The sequence below is a fragment of the Bufo bufo genome, chromosome 1 (genome assembly GCF_905171765.1).
Source record: "Bufo bufo chromosome 1, aBufBuf1.1, whole genome shotgun sequence".
Classification (NCBI taxonomy): Eukaryota; Metazoa; Chordata; class Amphibia; order Anura; family Bufonidae; genus Bufo; species Bufo bufo.
In genome coordinates, this window is record NC_053389.1 from 207,754,785 (window position 1) to 207,778,086 (window position 23,302).

General features: G+C 40.4%; 1 protein-coding gene across 1 annotated transcript in view; it reads right to left on the bottom strand.

The window, feature by feature from the left end:
* Positions 1-953: 953 nt before the first annotated feature.
* CACNG6 (calcium voltage-gated channel auxiliary subunit gamma 6) overlaps positions 954-23,302 on the bottom strand; it is a 209,796-nt gene continuing 187,447 nt past the window's right edge. The window contains exons 3-4 of the mRNA XM_040434667.1: positions 6,750-6,887; positions 954-2,519 (exon numbers count right to left, since the gene is read on the bottom strand). Of these exons, the coding sequence (XP_040290601.1) occupies positions 2,293-2,519; positions 6,750-6,887 (365 nt within the window). The 3' untranslated portion in view covers positions 954-2,292. The remainder of the gene's footprint in view (positions 2,520-6,749; positions 6,888-23,302) is intronic.

Consider the following 23,302-nt stretch of genomic DNA (forward strand, 5'->3'; position numbering starts at 1 on the left):
AAGCAAAAATGATCACAAACTGATAATTCCTGATCTGTGTATGATTTGATCTGTTAGGCATTATGATAAATATCATTGTGGTGAAATGTTTAAAATGTACAGAAGATCAGCTTTTTATCTTATAATCTTATTATTCTCTGAAAAGAACATTCGAGTAAACTAAGCAGTCTTCTATGTTATTAAAGGTTGTCTCAAGATCTATCATCCATCCTCAGAATAGTTGATAAATGTCTGATCCCCAATGTCTGTGACCCCCATCAATCGCTAGAATGGGAGTTGTTCAACCACAGTGTGGAAGAGTTTGAAAGGAGCAATAGTCGAGCATGTTTTCTAAAGAGCCATTCAGAATTTATATGGCTGATGAAGATAGCTGGGTACATCATTAGGTGCATGATCAACCACAGCTCTATTCAAAATCATCTAGTGATCAATGGGGATCTCAGCAGCTGGGCCCCAGTAATCATACATTTAACACTTATCTTGTAAATAAGTGATAAAAACTTATCTTTGGTCAACCCCTTTAAAGGGGTTCTGCAGTTTGTTTAAACTAAAGATCTATCCTCTGGATAGATCATCAGCATCTGATCGGCGGGGGTCCGACACCCGGGACCCCCGCCGATCAGCTGTTTGAGAAGGCAGCAGCGCTCAAGGAACGCCGCGGCCTTCTCACTGTTTTCCGCAGGCCCAGTGATGCCACGACTAGTATCAACTGGCCTGGGCACGACTAAGCTCTGTTCACTTGAATGGAGCTTAGCCCAGGCCAGTTGATACTAATCGGGACATCACTGGGCCAGCGGTAAACAGTGAGAAGGCCGCGGCATTCCTTGAGCGCCGCTGCCTTCTCAAACAGCTGATAGGCGGGTGTCGGACCCCTGCCGATCAGATGCTGATGATCTATCCAGAGGATAAATCATCACTTTAAACAAACTGCAGAACCCCTTTAAGTTAAAAAGTAAAGATAAATTAAAAGAGGTAATTATTTTAAGCTACCGTAGAGTAGGCTATTATTGGGCTTGTGTAGTGTTAGCAAATGTTAGCATTACCACAAAGACAGCAAAAAAGCTTTTGCTCCAGAGCTGAACCTTTGACAGGACTCTTTAGTAAACTCTGGTTAATGTTATAAAACTCCAGTGGAAAGCACAGTTAGCACAGTCTACATCTAAAAGCACACACCGGTCACCTCATTGGATAAGGAACAGTGACGGCCAAGTTTAGAATTCTTTCACATTGATATCATGGAAAATACATAAGCCATTGCAACCTAGAGGTACAAAATGGGTAGTTGTAAAGCCTCTTTTTAGGTCATTGGTTTTTGAAGGCGCACACATCTTCCTTACCTCACAGTCCCAAAAGTACAAAAGGTTCCCACTGTACAAAATTATATGAAGAAGTACTGGCAAATTGGAGAGCTCTTTGGAGTACATTGGCTCATCTAACTTCAGAGCTAACAAAGGCAGGCAGTAAATCACATCTATAGATTGCCATTTACAGTTTCATGTTTGGGAAAGTGGCGCTACTTGTTGGTTAGGTGTTTTTGGTACATTGCTATTTTCTGGCATTAATTAGATGTTTTTATTTTTTTACTTTCAGGTCTGCAACCTGGAGAAGATCCATGAAGTAATGCACATTATACAGAGTTACAATCTAAATTGAGTTTCCTCTTCAATCAGTCCTTCCATCATTCAACTTTCACTCTGCTTTTCTGTGAGCAGCCTGGGCATCCACTAATCAGTTTCAAAATAAAAATACTAATTTTTTCTCTAAAATCCACATTTTTTTTGTCAGTATGTACCTGATTTTCTCTTTGGTTTACATGCAGTACACATAGGTTTACAACACATTTGCCCATTTTTACATAAAAGATGGAAATTTAAATAGTAGATATCACTGTAGTTAAATGCAATCACCAGAATAAAAAGAACTTTTAATAGCACAATATAATATAACACCAAAAAATGAATAGTTTCTATACAATAACCCTCCCCAAATAAAATACATTGATGGAGTTCTGGATGCTACATAGCGTATGTACAAAAGGAAAAATAAAACATCCAGTCCAAAATAGGATAGAAATAGTCTGTCCTTATATTAAAGCCTCATCCTTTGCATTTGCCACAACTCCTTTAGTCTCAGTACTGACTGTTTCTCTGGATCAGGTGCATAACATTACAATGACGTAAACAAACAACTGTCCTCATTTTGCGAAGGACGGTACTGTTGGGAACACGGCAATGTATGAATGTTCTGTAGCTCATTTGCTAGATTAAACAATTGTGATCTTCGGTTCTTGTCTTATGAACTACTTCCCTTTTTCATGCAGTACTCCCAAGGCTTCTTGGGAAGTGATGGCATTACCAAGAAAATGCAACATATTCCACCAAATATCAAGATGGCTCCTGCTGCTGCTGCACAGGCTACAGACCATGAATATTCATATTCCAGCTGCACGTTATGATTGCTTGCCATTAGCCAGCCGACAGCTTGATGAAATATTACCATAGTGACTAGAACAAATATACCTGAAAAACATAAATGAAAAGAAAAAGATAACATATGCCAAAATGTTGTTTCTCGTGATACCCCAAAAAATATGGTGAGCAATAAACTGAATATGTGCCACTAAGATTTGAATATCAACAATAATTTTAAGGGTGGGTTCACATCTGGCATAAATGCTGCAATGAGAAATCTCATTCAGACACTACAGAGAAACTGACTTACCTAACTTGCAATATGGGTTTTACCTGTGACTTTCAGCTTTTCCACAGTTGAGACAGATGAAAGCAGAAGACGACCTGCTGGGATCCCAGCAGTCATGTCGCCATGAAGACTGGTCCATTTTTGTGGTGATAGTTTTCCTCCTGTTCTGTTTCAGATTTTCCACTGTGGAAATTACTGAGCAAACTCACTACATATGGACCAGAGATGAACTGATCAATTCTACCAATTTGGAATTCATCTTGAGTTTTTTTATTTTTATTTATTGGATTCTATCAAACCCTGGTGCTTGGTTGATTGCTGCCTATTGTGTCTTTTGTTTCAGTCAGTCATTGTGTGAGTGTCTGTTGACAAATGATATTATATAAAGGTATCACAGGTGACTGTTTCCATAACACATACACAAATACACACACAAACACACATATTGATATACCAGTAGCAGGTAGGAAAGATGTTTGGCCGTTTGGGGTCACTGGATCTTCCATACTTATGCACTTAACAAGCTTGTGATGGATGCCATACAGTGAGATCTATCACCCATAGTATCCCATTGCAAAAATAAAAAGATACATTTTTTTACTGGATACTTTTGTATGAAATAACGCACATTACAACTGATGGAATAATTTATTTTTGCCAAGGACAACTATATGGATGAAATGATGTCTGAATGATGGAGAACTGGAACTGAGGGGAAAAAAAAATTATTCATTCTTTTCTAAGTGAGGACAGTTAGCAGTGCTATAACAGGAGCAGTTATGGATAAGCAGGCAATAATATTTCTGAAACCCAAGAAATATTTTGAGGGCCCTAAGTCCTACTGGTTGTGGCTAACTTAGGACTGCAGGAACATTTTTCAGGATCTATTTAAAACCTTCTTAGAGAGATGATGTAGCCCATTGACCAATTGACCAATCTCTTCAGATGAGCAATCAATAACTGGAAAAGAGTTTGAGCATGGAGAAACTCTTAGAAATACTATAAAAAATAAATATTTTACTTGGAAAAGCAAAGTCATTTCAAAGAAGTAAGTCTGAGTAGTCCATGTAGGGACAATAACTACATGTGCAATCTTCTTGCAAGAGAAAATTTCTGAAGCCCTGGAATCGATATAAGCTAAGGATAAGGTTAGGCCCTTCATACTCACCTAGGCATGGTGTTTCCCTGCTATGCAATGAGCTGCGGACAGTGAGAGTGGACCACAATACAGGCATAGTCCACGAGACCTCCCCTGAGGTGTTAGGGACAAGTGTCTAAGCTGCATTGGTTCCAACACAGCTGTCAAGTGAAGAACTCTGCAATCCTGATTATCCCTCTAGTTCTCTTCTTGAAAAATAAGTTTACTGTGGTAACCAAAGATAATTGTTTTCAAAGGGAGGTGGAGAGATCTTGTTCTGCTTACTCATCCTTTATACAACTGGACAATATTTTGAAGAAGATAGCTTGGGTGGCCTCATGATTCCAGGACAATTCAGACATGGGTTTGGAATTGGATTGCATACTGTATCATCACTGAGATTCCTGTGTCTTTAACATAACAGTGTCTGCATCTGAATGTATATGACCTGCTTCTGCTAAGACTTTGCGAAAGTCTTATAACAATAAAGCCAAGGAAAACATGATGGGGTAAACTAATTCCCATAGGTAAGCTGCTCAGAGTAAGGCATCACTAGAAAGCAAGGAAAGCATATAAACTACTCTCACCCAATCTGAGTAATACTGACGTGGACACAAATCAAAGTGTGTCATTCACTAATTGATGAAGCCTTAGCAGGCCTTAGAGAAATTGTATTAAATATGATTATGGAGAAACTGGAATCCTTTGCAAGATTGAACCTACAGTAAGGTAAATATGGACACGTTTGTACGTAGGGGACAGATTATGGACAGCCTTGTGTGTCATTGTAAATACTTTGATCTCAATTAGATGGGAAATAGGTAGCCCTTGAAGGGATTGGAAAGGAAGGGGACTGTGAAGGGGACAGAGCAGTCTGTACATGTGTAAAGATGCTGGCTGTAGAGAACAAATGGCTAATTAATTTTTTATAAAGACAAAGTGGAATTTATTTCACTAAAATAAGTGCAATGTAATAATAAGAAATTCCAAGGTTTCCATAGTTATAGACTTAAATCCTTTTTTATACTGTATGTACAGCGCCCTACTATAATGGTGTTTCAAAATAATGGATGATAAATCAATGCCAATAGGACACTTCATAATGGTTACATGGATGCTAGGTATCATTTGGTTCCTGATCCAGTCTAGAAAGAAAAAGTATACAGTAATCATACAAGCCGGATTCCCAAAAAGTTGGGACACTAAACAAATTGTAAATAAAAACTGAATGCAATGATGTGGAGATGGCAAATGTCAATATTTTATTTGTAATAGAACGTAGATGACAGATCAAACGTTTAATCCGAGTAAATGTATCATTTTAAAGGAAAAATACGTTGATTCCAATTTTCACAGTGTCAACAAATCCCCAAAAAGTTGGGACAAGTAGCAATAAGAGGCTGGAAAAAGTAAATTTGAGCATAACGAAGAGCTGGAAGACCAATTAACACTAATTAGGTCAATTGGCAACATGATTGGGTTATAAAAAGAGCTTCTCAGAGTGGCAGTGTCTCTCAGAAGCCAAGATGGGTAGAGGATCACCAATTCCCACAATGTTGCACAGAAAGATAGTGGAGCAATATCAGAAAGGTGTTACCCAGTGAAAAATTGCAAAGACTTTGCATCTATCATCATCAACTGTGCATAACATCATCCGAAGATTCAGAGAATCTGGAACAATCTCTGTGCGTAAGGGTCAAGGCCGTAAAACCATACTGGATGCCCGTAATCTCCGGGCCCTTAAACGACACTGCACCACAAACAGGAATGCTACTGTAAAGGAAATCACAGAATAGGCTCAGGAATACTTCCAGAAACCATTGTCAGTGAACACAATCCACCGTGCCATCCGCCGTTGCCAGCTGAAACTCTACAGTGCAAAGAAGCCATTTTTAAGCAAGATCCACAAGCTCAGGCGTTTTCACTGGGCCAGGGATCATTTAATATGGAGTGTGGCAAAATGGAAGACTGTTCTGTGGTCAGACGAGTCACGATTCGAAAATCTTTTTGGAAATCTGGGACGCCATGTCATCCGGACCAAAGAGGACAAGGACAACCCAAGTTGTTATCAATGCTCAGTTCAGAAGCCTGCATCTCTGATGGTATGGGGTTGCATGAGTGCGTGTGGCATGGGCAGCTTGCATGTCTGGAAAGGCACCATCAATGAGGAAAAATATATTCAGGTTCTAGAACAACATATGCTCCCATCCAGACGTCATCTCTTTCAGGGAAGACCCTGCATTTTTCAACAAGATAATGCCAGACCACATTCTGCATCAATCACAACATCATGGCTGCGTAGGAGAAGGATCCGGGTACTGAAATGGCCAGTCTGCAGTCCAGATCTTTCACCTATAGAGAACATTTGGCGCATCATAAAGAGGAAGGTGCAACAAAGAAGGCCCAAGACGATTGAACAGTTAGAGGCCTGTATTAAACAAGAATGGGAGAGCATTCCTATTTCTAAACTTGAGAAACTGGTCTCCTCAGTCCCCAGACGTCTGAGTGTTGTAAGAAGAAGGGGAGATGCCACACAGTGGTGAAAATGGCCTTGTCCCAACTTTTTGGGGATTTGTTGACACCATGAAATTCTGATTCAACATATTTTTCCCTTAAAATGGTACATTTTCTCAGTTTAAACTTTTGTTCCGTGATTTATGTTCTATTCTGAATAAAATATTAGAAGTTGGCACCTCCACATCATTGCATTCAGTTTTTATTCACGATTTGTATAGTGTTCCAACCTTTTTGGAATCCGGTTTGTAAATATAACTTTCTCTTCCTTTATGATTTGAAATTTTGGGATGTCATAGCAGTGTCATGGTGCCCAACTAAGAGAAAGTGAATAGAATCCAAGATTAATTACCGTTCAAGAGACTTAGTAGGGAAGTATAATATAGGTTTTCCTTACCGGAAAGAATGAAGAAGAATGATGCAGGCTTCAAGAGGAACTCCACTCCTTTGCTCAGAACCATAGTGATACATATTGATCCCATAACCATAAAAGTTATACTCACAAGAGACAGAACAGCTGCAGTAATATTTAGATCTGTGGAAGGAAATTATAAATGTAAATCTCATAAAATAGATTCATATTTTAATAAACCTAATCCAAAACCTTATGGTTTGCTTAAAGGGTCTTAAAGGCCAACTGCTAAAAAAAAATGGATAACTATAACAAAGTAAAATTTTTTCATATAACAACAAAGTAAATTGTGCAGAATATACCAATCAAGCTATGCCCCAGGGTAATTGTGATTCATATTTTAAAAGAAACACATTTAAAATCAATTCAAATAAATTAAAATTCCCATAAAATGAAGCAAAGTAAAATATACAGGTGAAACTCCAAAAATTTTAAAGAGGACCTTTCATCAGAATCAAGTATGTAAACTGAATATACATACATGGAGAGCGGCGCCCAGGGACCCCCCTGCACTTACTATTATCCCCGGGCGCCGCTCCGTTCTCCGGTGATAGCCTCCGGTAAAGTCATAGTTAGGCTCCACCCATTTGAGCCTGGCGGCGTCTCCTTCTCCTATGCTGTAGCGCTGGCCAATCGCAGCGCTCAGCTCTTAGCAATGCTAATGGGGCATACTTGATTCTGATGAAAGGTCCTCTTTAATATTGCGCAAAGTTAATTTATTTCAGTAATGCAACTTAAAAGGTGAAACTAATATATGAGATAGACTCATTACATGCAAAGTGAGATATTTCAAGCCTTTATTTGTTATAATTTGGATGATTATGGCTTATAGTTTATGAAACCCCAAAGTCACAATTTTGAGGTACCCTTTGCTCAGGGGATATGGATTAATTATCTGACTAGAGTGTGACACTTTGAGCCTAGAATATTGAACCTGTTCACAAAATTCTAGTTTTAAGCTGCATTAATGCAATTCCTTTTAATTTGCATTACTGAAATAAATGGACTTTTGCACAATGTTCTAATTTTTCGATTTTCACCTGTATGGCAATTTTGGTTCGTTTATTATCCAAACCTTTGCAAAAAATTTACTAATGTCCCCTTTAATTATGTTTAATCAGAATTTTAAGCCACATTAAGAAATAATTTGATGCAGATCTGGCACTGAAAATCCACAATAAATGATAGCGTAATGCTAGTGAATGTGATTTCCATAACACTATTTGCAAGTATCAGGTAAAAAATCTGCAATTTTTAATGGATGATGTGGATTTTCAAATTTGAAGCTTGCCTATCATGTTGAATATTTGCTGTAGTTCTTTGCTGAAGAATTCACATTTTGCGATGTAAAAGGCTGAAATCTATGTCAAAACGGCAACAAATCTTCATGTAACAGATGAAGATTTTGTAGCATATTTGCAGCACCTCTGAACTTTCTGTTATGCTGCTAAATTTGACACACTTTAAAATGGAATCATGAAGAGTTCAGAAATGGGAAGAATGGTTCAGCAACAGCCATGGGAAAAACAATCATACAGAAATAATTTTAAAGGGTTGTCTCATGTAAAATATTCAACACTTTTCAAACCAGCACCTTTTAATAAAAAATAGTATAGTCACTGATTTATTCAATGATATCTATCTGTATAATTCCACCTTCTGTTTGATGTTTTTCTAATTTGTATGTCCACTTCACTGAGGTGGACACACATGCTCAGTTCCATCCTTCAATTGCCATCAGGTGCACAGGACAGGACAGGTCCCCTGAGAGAGGACACCCCTTCCCCGATCTGCTAGCTTGAAATAAACTTAGCAGATCAATTAAAGCAATGAATGTGGGGATCTCTGGATCCATGTACAGTAGTGGGCTAGCTCTAGCTTTGTTAGCAACAGATTGACATGTGCTATATGATATCTGTCTTACTTTTTTTTTTACATTAATCATGGAATAAACCCCTTTAAGAAGAAATCTATTTTTCATGTATGTAAGCACCTGGTCCCATTCCACTATGACACCTATATGTCTAAATGTTTCAAAGGTGGCCAACAGTGGTCCAAACTATATGTGTGGAGTGGGTTCCTGTTAGTAAGGTCCCACAAGAATGTATGATTTTTATTAGTAATTATTAGTATTAGAAAGAAAACATTAGACTAACTCACCTCATGCTTTATTATTGTTAAATTATCATCCTGTCAAAATGAACATTGGTAGATTCACTGTATCAGTAAGATATGTATCATTTTTTCAGCAATGGAATATCTCAGGATGGAAGTACTTTTAGCAGGAAGTATGAAATTATTTGTTTGCCAGTCATACACCCAGTAATCCAAATCTTTACATAAAATGCCAAAACCACAAAAATTGCAACATCAACCAGCAGAAATTCAGTATAGCCACATAAGAGCCATGAGTATAAAATGCAACAACAAAGTTTATGAGTTATTCTTTCATCCTGTCTGAATTATAATAATTACTATTACATAATATCCATGGAAATTAACTACTAATTGTCATGGTTTCAGGCTGCAAGTCCAGGTGCAACCTAGAAATTAGCAGTAAATTACTTGTGCCACTAATGCCTATGTACTAGCATCTTTAGTCTTAATGCTTTTCAATAACCTTTCCAAATAGTATTCCAGCTTTAGGGTACTTTAACACTTGCGTTGTGAAGTTCCGGCAGGCAGTTCCGTCGCCGGAACTGCTTGCCGGATCTGGAAATCTGTGTGCAAACAGATAGCATTTTTAGACTGTCATCTGGAAAAACGGATCCGGTATTTTTATTTTTTTGCATTTTTAAAGGTCTGGGCATGTACAGACCGGAAAACAGGATCCGTGGTGCCAGATCCGGCATTAATACATTTTAATGGAAAATAATGCCGGATCCGGCATTCTGGCACGTGTTCCGGTATTTTGGACGGAGAAAATATTGCAGCATGCTGCGGTATTTTCTCCGGCCAAATACCGTAAGAGTGACTGAACTGAAGACATCCTGATGCATACTGATTGCTACAGATTGCCCATTCAGAATGCATAAGGGTAAACAAATCCGTTCTTTTTCTGGTATTGAGACCCTAGGACAGAACTCAATACCGGAAAAGAATAATGCTAGTGTGAAAGTACCCTTATACTCCATTTTAAATTTGTGTAGGACAGTCATTGCTGTACCTAAAGAAAATATTACATTCCCTTGCACACTGCTGCTCAGTTCAAGAGTGGAAGGTCTGATCCATGCTCCTTCCGAGCATTGTCCGGTAAACTTCTGGATGGGGGGGAAGAACATGTCACATTCTCTGGCTTCAGCTGCTACTGTACATGTCCCCAAATGGCACATAAGCAAGCAGTGACATGAATTACTTATTTGGGGGGGTACTATCTCCTGCTGTTTCAGGATGATTGCCCCTCATTAATGCAGAGCAGAGATCACTGGCTTCAGTCAGGTTTTGGGGGGGTACTATCTCTTCTTGGGGAGAGAGCACCTTAGTCTGCATGAGGAGACTTATAGGCCATATATGCTCCACTGGAATTCTGGGAAGAAAGAAAGCAAATAAGCTGTTAACAAGCTCTGCTTCTAATGCCACCAGATATAAGGCAGATATTCTATAAGTCAAAGTTCGACCCTTTAAATAGGCCTTGAGACATGACTCGTATATTAAATAAGCTAGCACCTCATCTGCAGACAGCTATTTCAGAGTAATTGCCCCTCATGCAGATGAGGTGCTGGCTTATTTAATATCAGAGTCATGTCTCAAGGCCTATTTAAAGGGTCCAACATTTACTTATAGGATAGCTGCCTTACATGTGTTAGTATTAGAGGAAGAGCTAGTTAAGGCCTCATTTGCATCCTTTTATACACCACTTAGGAACATGTCAATGAGGAGGCCAGTGAATGTTTGCAGCAGGGCATGTAATCCCATTCAGACATTTACAGGCCAGGGATTGGAAACAGTATGGACCTTGGGGATAATTTATTATCCAGAAATATGCCTATATTTGGTTATTTGCGCCGCAATCTGTGACTAAAAAAGTGGGCATGGAAGTGGACGGGCTGGCAGATCTGTCTCATTCACCATTACCTATTTCAGGCCTAGAAAATGGTCTAAATGTAGAGCAAGGAAGACTGGTGCTGGATGCGTCAAAGTTATGCAGAAGCCGGCGCCTCTTCAAAACTTTGGAGGATCCACCACCAGATATAGGGGTTATCAAGGCCAGCGTTTAAAATGTTGGTCTTTATACATGACCCCCATAGTTCTTAAAATATCTGTAATAGTGTTTACATCATTTTTAAAATGATATACTGTATCTAATCACACCAATAGAAAAAGCTAAATAAGAAACAGATATTATATAGTTAGTACACATATGGTCAATTGATTTGATTGGGTGACTCATAAATCAGTATAAGATGTGGTAAAGAGAATGCTGCTGAGAAGTGTGGATGAGCTATATGTAGAATGAAGAATTTATTGGAAATTATTATTTCTCTTTCTACACATTTCAGGGTTGGGCTCACCCCTTTAGGTTGCATTTATGTGATGAAAGGGTCAGCTGTACCCTGAAACCTGATGAGCATGTAACTTTCTACTTCCATCACTCAAGACTCCTTGGTCATCTCTATCTGTGCAGTTTTTAGAATAGGCTTGTATACAGTATAATCAATCAAGATTGCTGATTTGGGCGTGCATGCTCAATTCCATTCTTCAACTGCCACCAGCCCTCCATCTTGTTAAATGTTGTGACCCTAGGAAAGGTTATTCTCCCTGAACTGGCAGCTTGAACGAATCTAGAAGACCATTTGGAGCAATAAATGGGGCAGCTCTGCATGCATGTGAATTACAAGGCTGGTTCTAGCTTTGTTAGAAAGAAATTAATAGGATATCTGATTTTCACTTTTTACATTAACTATGGGATAAACCCCATAAGGAAAAATTATGGTGGCATGTAAGAAAATATGGACTTTCTTTACCACAGTTAGTTGGGCACAAGTCATTTGGTGAGCTGAGAATAAGGGACTTCCCCAGATTGGACACTTTCGGAGCAAGCCAGGAACTGAACATACAAAATTTGGAAAGGTTATGAGTCCAAGAGAAGAAGTATTCAGTCAGACATTTCAAAGGTCAAAGGCAGAGACTTTGGCAGGACACAAACTCATTATGAGGAACAAAGGACAAAAACCAAACACCATAATCCTTAGGCTAGTTTTACACTAGTGTCAATGAGATCCAGTGGGCTGTTCATAACCTGCTGAATCTCACTGACACTAGTGTGATACTAGCCTTATAATGCATGCTGACAAAACAAAAAGTTTACCTAGTCACTGTCCCAGTGACCAGAGAAGCCCTTTACTGATGGCTAGAACATGGAAAAGTAGAAACAAACCCTGTAGATCTAGATTGCATGCCAACTATGAACTAGTCAGTATCAAAAGTAGTAAACCAAGCATGTGTCTTCTAGTTAAAAAGATCTGCAACCAAGCTACAAGACTTTTGAAGAAATAACTTGGATAACACAATCAATGCCTTTAAAGAAAACATCAGAATTTTTTTTAGATGCTAGATCTACATTAGAGCTCATGCAAACAACCGTAGCTTTATTTGCGATCCGCAAATTGCAGATCCCCAAAACACAGATACTGACCTTGTGCATTCCGCAATTTGTGGAATAGAATGTCCGGCGCATAATAGAACAGTCCGTAATATGGACAAGAATAGGACATGTTCTATTTTTTTGCGATTGCAATAGAATTCACATATGGATGCAGACAGCACATTTTTTGCTGCCTCATCGAGGTGAATGGGTCAGCATCTGACATGCAAAAAATGTGGATCGGTTGTGGACCAAAAATACGTTTGTATGCATGAGCCCTATAAGAGAACCAGATTGTGGTTGAAATTTAAAGGGATGTGTAATCAGAAAAATTACCTTTTGGTTAAATCACTTTTTATGTTAAGCATATTTTTAAATAATTTTTGGTGGTTATTTAATTTTTTTAAAAGTAAATATCTATATTTAAACAAAAATAATAATAATACAGTCCTGCAGTGTTCTCACTAGCCACTAAGCTTGATAATTGGCACCACTTCGTAGTCTGTGCAGATTACTTTACTACAGTTATCTTTACAGGCAGGATTAGAATGACAGATATCACCTATATATAGATACCACCATTCACCATAGTTGATTGTCAAAGCTTAACGACTCCCTTGTGACCTCTGCACACAAAAAAAAAAATGATGCAATAGAAAAATGTCACATGGACGTCATCCATATTTTTTTCGGATCTGTGTTTTGCGTACTGCAAAATACATATGGTTATGTGCATGAGCCCTTAAAGGGGTTGTCCAAGATCTAGAAAATTTTAGGAATGGCCAGGCATGGGCAAAAACAAAAAAACCTGCTCATCTTATAGGAGAATCCTAGTTCCAACACTACACCTCTCGTCCACTTTGCTTCTGCTCCATAATTTATCTGATTCTCTATGATGTAGGTCTAGCATTGCAAAATGGTTTCTGATGTGTTCTTCTAAGACTTTGGGTGCTCAGTCATTAATGCTGAGTAGTGTGTGATATTTACCTTCCCCTGCATAATTTTCTGTGCATGCTCTGCTTTCTCTTTATACCAATACATAGACTATGTGGTTCTCAGTGTACAAACTGCTTTGTGTGCGTGTTTTTCCCTCTCTATAGCCTGGGTAGGCTGCCCTCCTTTGATGCTTTCACTCCTCTCCACACTCTGATCTGCTACAGTACGTACAGAGAAGAGGAACAGACAGAGCCATCTAAAACAGTAGCAGGGCTAAAACTAGTACCAACTCTACACATACTTTTAATTATTACAGTATTTGTATACAAAAAATAAAAGCATAAAACAGCCATGTATAAAATATCTGGGTTCACTCAATTATGTGTATACAGTGCAGCCTCTATTACCAGCACTCTTCTCTTAAAGGAAATGTGTCACCAAAAATGTTATCTGCCATCTTGTCTGAGCTGTTCTTAACAGCATTTAGAAGGCATTGAGAAAATTGATTTACGGCAGCCCCATGGTCCATAGACACAATGGTCAGGAGGGGACCTCATTGACCTCTATGGGAGAGATTTCTGGCCACGCTCTGTGACCTGTGCAAAGATCATCGTACAAGGAAAGAATAGAAAAGCTTTGGCAATCACCTATTGTGAATGGAGGATCCTTTCTTATCTGTACACAGAGGTGATAACATTACAGACAGGATTAGAATGAGTTAACTGCTGTAAAGTAATCTGTACAAACCAAAAGTGGTGCCAATTATTAGACCTAGTGACCAGTGCAAAAACTGCAGAATTTTATCTTTAAAGGGCTTCTGTCACCCCACAAAAGTCATTTTTTTTTTTTGGATAGTTACATTCCTTATAGCGCGATATAGGAGAATATAATCTTGTCACTTACTTTCATGCGGCCGTTTCTTTAGAAAACGAAGTTTTATAATATGTAAATCCGGTCTCTACCAGCAAGTAGGGCGTCTACTTGCTGGTGGCCGCAGCAGAAAACCGCCCCCCCCCCCCCCCTCTTGTTGATTGACAGGGCCAGCCGTGATCTCCTCCTCCGGCCGGCCCTGTCAGTATTTCAAAAATCGCGCGCCTCTGTTCATTCGGCGCAGGCGCTCTGAGATGAGGAGGCTCGTCTCCTCAGAACTCCCTCAGTGCGCCTGCGCCGATGACGTCTTCTCTTTCGGTGATGTCATCGGCGCAGGCGCACTGAGGGAGTTCTGAAGAGACGAGCCTCCTCATCTCAGAGCGCCTGCGCCGAATGAACAGAGGCACGCGATTTTTGAAATACTGACAGGGCCGGCCGGAGGAGGAGATCACGGCTGGCCCTGTCAATCAACAAGAGGGGGGGGGGGGGGGGGCGGTTTTCTGCTGCGGCTACCAGCAAGTAGACACCCTACTTGCTGGTAGAGACCGGATTTACATATTATAAAACTTTGTTTTCTAAAGAAACGGCCGCATGAAAGTAAGTGACAAGATTATATTCTCCTATATCGCGCTATAAGGAATGTAACTATCCAAAAAAAAAAAAAAGACTTTTGTGGGGTGACAGAAGCCCTTTAACCTCCTCGGGACACATGATGTACCGGTATGTCATGATGTCCCGGTACGTCATGTGTAGTTCCGATCACCGCCGTCGACTACAATCGGTATATGGGAGGAGTTGATCTCTCTGATCAAGTCCTCAAGCCATATAATGCCATGAGCAAAACCCGGTCATGGTACAAAACAGTTGCGGTCTACTTGGTACAGGTTGCCTTGTACAACTCTTTTGTGCTGTCCCGGAGCGCTGGCAACACAGGGAAATTCTTCCAGTTCTATGAGGCAGTCCTCAAAAGGCCCTGATCTTTTCTGACTGGGAAAGAGCAGGCCAGAGTACCTCGGGAACTGGAGGCGCCCGGATCGTCCCTGGCCAACACTTTCCAGCTGTGGTCCCCCCTACTGGAAAGAAGGGACAGACCCAAAAAAGGTGCAAAGTGTGTCACAAAAGGAAGATACGGAAGGACACCACCACTCAGTGTGACACGTTCCCCGATCATCCGGGCCTCTGCATTATTGGTTGCTTCAGGGAGTACCACACTTCCATGGAGTACTAAATTTATAATCCCCTTACCCAATTTTAATTCCATTTAGCCACTGACAATCGGAAAAAAAAACTATGGTTCTCAGACTTGAGACACTAAAACCCAAAAAAAAATTATATTAGGTATCGCCGCGTCCGTAATATTAGGTATCGCCGCGTTCGTAAGAATCTGCTCTATAAAAATACGACCTAATCCCTCAGATGAAAAAAAATAAAATATAAACTGTGCAAAAAAAGTTTTTTTTTGTCACCTTACATCACAAATAGTGTAATAGCAAGCGATCAAAAAGTCATATGCCCCCCAAAATAGTGCCATTAAAACCGTCCTCTCATCCCGCAAAAAATGAGCCCCTACCTAAGATATGGAGATACTAAAATGTTTTTTTTTTGTTTATAAAAAGGATAATATAGTGTAAAACCTAACAAAATTTTAAAAAAGTAGACATATTAGGTATCACTGTTTCCATGAGAATCTGCTCTGTAAAAATACCCCATGACCTAACCCCTCATAAGAACACGGTCCAAAAAAAAAAAGTGGCAAAACAGCAATTATTTGGCAAATTTTCCATTTTAAACCGTTTTTTCCAGTAACAAAGCAAGGGTTAACAGCCAAACAAAACGTAACATTTATTACCCTGATTCTGCAGTTTACAGAAACATCCCATATGTGGTCGTAAACTGCTGTATGACCAAACGGTAGGGAGCAGAAGGAAAGGAGCGCCGTATGGTTTCTAGAAGGCAGATTTTGATGGCCTTTTTTTTTGGCACCATGTCCCATTCGAAGAACTCCTGATGCACCCCTAGAGTAGAAACTCCATAAAAGTGACCCCATCTAAGAAACTAAACCCCTCAAGGTATTCAAAACTGATTTTACAAACTTTATTAACCCTTTAGGTGTTCCTCAACAGTTTATGGCAAATGGAGATGAAATTTCAGAATTTCTATTTTTAGTAACCTTGCCTCAGAAAAATGTAATATAGAGCAACCAAAAATCATATCTACCCTAAAAATAGTCCCAACAAAACTGCCACCTTATCCCGTAGTTTCCAAAATGGGGTCACTTTTATGGAGTTTCTACTCTTGGGATGCATCAGGGGGGCTTCAAATGGGACATGGTGTAAATAAACCAGTCCAGCAAAATCTGCCTTCCAAAAACCACACGGTACACCTTTTCCTCTACACCCTACCGTGGGCCCGTACAGTAGTTTACGGCCACATATCGAATGTTTCTGAAAACTACAGAATCGGGGCAATAAATATTGAGTTTTGTTTGGCTGTTAACCCTTGCTTTGTTATTGGAAAAAATGGATTAAAATGGAAAATTTGCCAAAAAATTGCAATTCTTAAATTTAATCTCCATTTGCCAATAACTCTTGTGGAACACCTAAAGGGTTAACAAAGTTTGTAAAATCTGTTTTGAATACCTTGAGGGGTGTAGTTTCTTTGATGGGGTCACTTTTATGGAGTTTCTACTCTAGGGGTGTATCAGGGAGGCTTTAAATGGGACATGGTGTAAATAAACCAGTCCAGCAAAATCTGCCTTCCAAAAACCACACGGCACACCTTTTCCTCTACACCCTACCGTGTGCCCGTACAGTAGTTTACGGCCACATATCGGGTGTTTCTGCAAACTACAGAATCGGGGCAATAAATATTGAGTTTTGTTTGGCTATTAACCCTTGCTTTGTTATTGGAAAAAATGGATTAAAATGGAAAATTTGCCCAAAAATTGCAATTCTTAAATTTCATCTCTATTTACCAATAACTCTTGTGGAACACCTAAAGGCCCCTTTCACACGGGCGAGTATTCCGCGCGGATGCGATGCGTGAGTTGAACGCATTGCACCCGCACTGAATACCGACCCATTCATTTCTATGGGGCTGTTCAGATGAGCGATAATTTTCACGCATCACTTATGCGTTGCGTGAAAATCGCAGCATGCTCTATATTCTGTGTTTTTCACGCAACGCAGGACCCATAGAAGTGAATGAGGTTGCGTGAAAATCGCAAGCATCCGCAAGCAAGTGTGGATGCGGTGCGATTTTCACGCACGGTTGCTAGGAGACGATCGGGATGGAGACCCGATCATTATTATTTTCCCTTACAACATGGTTATAAGGGAAAATAATAGCATTCTGAATACAGAATGCATAGTAAAACAGCGCTGGAGGGGTTAAAAAATAAATAAAAATTATTTAACTCACCTTAGTCCACTTGATCGCGGCTCGGCATCTCCTTCTGTCTCCTTTGTTGAATAGGACCTGTGGTGAGCATTCATTCCAGGACCTTTGATGACGTCACTCCGGTCATCACATGGTACGTCACATGATCTTTTACCATGGTGATGGATCATGTGATGACCGGAGTGACGTTTGCAAAAAATTGCCTGGTCCTTAAGGTAAAAATGAGCCCCCCCCTAAGGGGTTATATAAATTAATTAAATATATTTTAAACATAAAAAGTGATTCAAATAGGAGGTCATTTTCTGATGACACATTCCCTTTAAGCTGCTCACTTTACCAAGACCATTTAGTATGGCATATTAAAACAGTACGGAATTTGCTCCTGCACTTTTAAGAGCTGGGCTATCATTAGACTTTGCTGTTACTGATATCTGAGCGTGTGCAAGGAGAAAACTGAGCCTATTTTTTTGGCTTGCAGTGTCGGATGTTTTCCTCATAAGGACAGGGAAGCAATCCTGTGAAATCAAACAAGAACATCTGACAGGATTCCCCAGAAGAGACCAGGGAGTATGTAAAATGTACCCTTTAACAATCATTGATGCTTGCTGCTAATTCACACAATCCATATACTGATAATAGAACCCTTCACAGGAAATCAGTGTATCACTGATAAAATATATAAGAAAATAAGCAAAAAACTTTAAAGGGGTTTTCCAAGAAGTACTCTTTTTATTGGCTGTAGTAGTGCAGGTGACACTGTAAATACCCCAATCAGAAGAAAACAATCTGAGGACAGAAAGATGGACGAAGAGAGGCTAAGCATGCATAAGCTGAGTGGCGAGGAGTAGTGTTGAGCGCGAATATTCAAATAGCGAATATTAATTGCGAATATCGCAACTTCAGCTATATATATTCGTTATATCGAATATTCGTCATTTTTTACATCTGAACAAATGATTAGAGATGTCGCGAAAATAAAATTTTCCGTTTGCGAACAGCGAACGCGAATTTCCGCAAATGTTCGCGAATGGGCGAAACGCCATAGACTTCAATAGGCAGGCGAAATTTAAAACCCACAGGGACTCTTTCTGGCCACAATAGTGATGGAAAAGTTGTTTCAAGGGGACTAACACCTGGACTGTGGCATGCCAGAGGGGGATCCATGGCAAAACTCCCATGGAAAATTACGTAGTTGACGCAGAGTCGGGTTTTAATCCATAAAGGGCATAAATCACCTAACATTCCTAAATTGTTTGGAAAACCGTGCTTTAAAACATCCAGTGTGTGTATGCGATCAGGTATGATGTTGTATCGATCAGGTAGTGTAAGGGTTACACCCGCTTCACAGTGACAGACCAAACTCTGACAGACCAAACTCCCCGTTTAACGCACCGCAAACAGTCCATTTGCACAACCGCAAACTCCCCATTTGCACAAGGTTGGATACCAAGCTAGCCATGTCCCGTTCCTTGTCCTCACTGACGTCATTGAAGGTCTCTTCCTCCACCCAGCCACGTACAACACCAAGGGTCCCCGAAAGGTGACAACAAGCCCCCTGGGACGCCTGCTGTGGTTGGTCTTCCACCTCCTCAAAGCCACCTTCCTCCTCTGACTCCTCTTCTTCAGACTCCTCTTCCAGAGTTGCCGCAGGTCCAGCAATCGACGACGACGACAAGGCTGCTTCTGGTGGTGATGGTGACCACAACTCTTCCTCTTAATGCTCATCTACGGCCTGATCCAGCACTCTTCGCAGGGCACGCTCCAGGAAAAACGCATATGGGATGAGGTCGATGATGTTGCCTTGGGTTTGACTGACAAGGTTTGTCACCTCCGCAAAAGGACGCATAAGCCTACAGCCATTGTGCATGAGCGTTCAGTAACGCGGCCAAAAAATACCCAGCTCCTCAGAGGCTGTCCTCTTTTTTTTAAATTTAAAAAATTTGTTCTTACCAGTTTAATCTCTGTTTTGTCCCCTATCAGGGGCCAGTGTATGGAATAGATTTTAGGAACCGGGAGATGGAAAAAGATGGTTGGTCGGTCCTCTTACTTCCAATTTGGGGCACTGCGCGTGCGCCGTGCAATGTACTGTGCCACCCTATACGAGTGGTGTGTTAAGTAGTACTATTCCTATCAGTTTAATCCCTGTTACGACCCCTATCAGGGGACGTGTATCGAATAGATTTTAGGAACCGGGAGATGGAAAAAGATGATTGGTCGGTCCTCTTACTTCCAATTTGGGGCACTACGCGTGAGCCGTGCAAGTTGCTGTGCCACCCAATATGAGTGGTGGGAAGTGGGCACAGTACAGTCTGTGGGCCTGACACTCACTGGCAGGCAACTGCAATTATATTACAGAGGAAAAATTAAATGAATTTTTTATCTGAAAGGTACTGTGCCACCCGATATGAGTGGTAAGCACTGGCAGTGGGCACAGTACAGTCTGTGGGCCTGACACACACTGGCAGGCAACTGCAATTATATTAGAGGGTAAAAATTAAATGACTTTTTTATCTGCAAGGTACAGTCTGTGGGCCCGTGGCCTCACACACGGGCAGGCAACTGCAAAATATACAGTACAGACCAAAAGTTTGGACACACCTTCTCATTCAAAGAGTTTTCTTTATTCTCATGACTATGAAGGCATCAAAACTATAAATTAACACATGTGGAATTATATACATAACAAACAAGTGTGAAACAACTGAAAATATGTAATATTCTAGGTTCTTCAAAGTAGCCACCTTTTGCTTTGATTACTGCTTTGCACACTCTTGGCATTCTCTTGATGAGCTTCAAGAGGTAGTCCCCTGAAATGGCCTTCCAACAGTCTTGAAGGAGTTCCCAGAGATGCTTAGCACTTGTTGGCCCTTTTGCCTTTACTCTGCGGTCCAGCTCACCCCAAACCATTTCGATTGGGTTCAGGTCCGGTGACTGTGGAGGCCAGGTCATCTGGCGCAGCACCCCATCACTCTCCTTCATGGTCAAATAGCCCTTACTTTCAAAGTTTTCCCAATTTTTCGACTAACTGACTGACCTTCATTTCTTAAAGTAATGATGGCCACTCGTTTTTCTTTACTTAGCTGCTTTTTTCTTGCCATAATACAAATTCTAACAGTCTATTCAGTAGGACTATCAGCTGTGTATCCACCTGACTTCTCCTCAACGCAACTGATGGTCCCAACCCCATTTATAAGGCAAGAAATCCCACTTATTAAACCTGGCAGGGCTCACCTGTGAAGTGAAAACCATTTCAGGGGACTACCTCTTGAAGGTCATCAAGAGAATGCCAAGAGTGAGCAAAGCAGCATTCAAAGCAAAAGGTGGCTACTTTGAAGAACCTAGAATATGACATATTTTCAGTTGTTTCACACTTGTTTGTTATGTATATAATTCCACATGTGTTAATTCATAGTTTTGATGCCTTCAGTGTGAATCTACAATTTTTATAGTCATGAAAATAAAGAAAACTCTTTGAATGAGAAGGTGTGTCCAAACTTTTGGTCTGTACTGTATATATATATATAGAAAAAAAGAAATAAAAGCAGACTGATGTACCAGCCCTAAAAAGGTCTTTTTGGGGTACTGTCAGGACGCTGTCCTTACAGCAGATGAGTCTTTGAGGACTGGAGTGGACACAGAACACTGGCCTAGCTAACGATTTCCCTATTAAATCAGCAGCAGCTGCACTGTCCCTGCTCTCACTAACACTGCAGCTTCAGAATGAATCTAAGATGGATGCTGTCCTTGCTTTATGATAGGAGGTGGGAGGGTCTGGGAGGGAGGGTATTCTGATTGGCTGGAATGTGTCTGCTGACTGTGAGGTACAGGGTCAAAGTTTGCTCAATGATGACGTATAGGGGGCGGATCAAACATCGCATATGTTCGCCCACTAAGGCGTACGCAAACAAGTTATGTTCGCCGGGAACTGTTCGCCGGCGAATAGTTCGGGACATCTCTACAAATGATTCCTCCCTGCTTAGAATGCTTGCGGTCAATAAGTCAGGCATACTCCTCCCCACAAGCGTCCCCGTCACTATGGTAACGCCTGGTGGTTAGAATATACCATCGGATCTGAGTTAGATCGTGAAAACTCAAATCCGATGGTATATTCTAACACAGAGGCGTTCCCATGGTGATAAGGACGCTTGAAGTTAGAGTATACCAACAGGCGCATACATACTGGCCCCCTGCTGCCTGGCGGCACCTGACCTCTGACAGGGCACTGTGATCCACACAATTAACCCCTCAGGTGCCGCACGGATCACAGCACGGATCAGAGTATACCAACAGGCGCATACATACTGGCCCCCTGCTGCCCGGCGGCACCCGACCTCTGACAGGGTGCTGTGATCCGCACAATTAACCCCTCAGGTGCGGCACCTGAGGGGTTAATTGTGTGGATCACAGTGCCCTGTCAAAGGTCAGGTGCCGCCAGACAGCAGGGGGACAGTATGTATTCGCCTGTTGGTATACTCTAACTTCAAGCGTCCCCATCACCATGGGAACGCCTTTGTGTTAGAATATACCATTGGATTTGAGTTTTCACGATCTAACTCAGATCCGATGGTATATTCTAACCGCCAGGCATTCCCATGGTGACGGGGTTGCTTGTGGGGAGGAGTATGCCAAAGGGGTTTAACTGTACTGTTTGGAGGAGAAAAAAAAGACGAATATTCAAAAAAATTTCAAAACGAATATATTCGCTATAGTGCTATATATTCGTCAACATCTTCTCTTTCAAGTCATGATTCCTCCCTGCTTCTTCCTTGTGGGCCAATGACTCATTGACCCACAAGCATTTTAAGCAGGGAGGAATCATTTGTTCAGATGGAAAAAATGACGAATATTCTAAAAACAAATATATAGCAGTATATTCTGTAGTGCTATATACTCGTTTTTGACCAACACCTTTTTTCGCATTATGCAATTTTTTTCATTACAGATTTTTCGCAATAAAACGAATATTTCGAATACGAATATTCGTGAATATATAGCGAATATTCTACCATATATTCGCGAAATATCGCAAATTCGAATATTGCCCTTGCCGCTCATCACTAGCCAGGTGCAGGAAAGTATAACTTTTTCGATAGGCAATGCAGGCTAGGGAGTAGGACCATCACTAAATAGTTAATTATTACCAGATAACCAATTTAAAAACCTGTTTAGAAACCTCTGAGAATGGTCGAAAATATAGCTCCTTGTAACAGAAATTAAAACTAAAGAATGTAGAAAATACATATAAGCCATGCCGCAAAATGATGTGCTTAGAAGTTATGGGGCAGATTATTAGGCCTTATTCACACGGCACTGAAAAATGGCTGTTTGAAGAACAGTGGCAGTCTATAGGTGTATTCATATGTCTGTTTTTATTTAAAAGACCATGAATACCAGCCATCAAAAACAAGGAGGTCCTATTATGACCATTTTCATAGCCCAACAGCCCTCATACAATTCAAAGGGGCTGTGACTAAACAGCCATGAAGAATGGATTGTTTTGCTCTTTTAAGTGGCCATTTTTTTATCACTGTTGTGTGAATATAGCTTTATCTTAAAGCTAGACCTGGAAGGCAGAAGATATCCCAGATTAAACAAATTGCATCATGCCGTGTGATAGATTTAGCAAATTTGCTAGATATAGATACTTCTCTCTTCCTTATGCCATGTCTTAGTTGGCTTATTTCAATATTTTGCATAATTTTAAGATATCCCTCACATCAAGATTTTAAGATATGCCTCACATCAAACT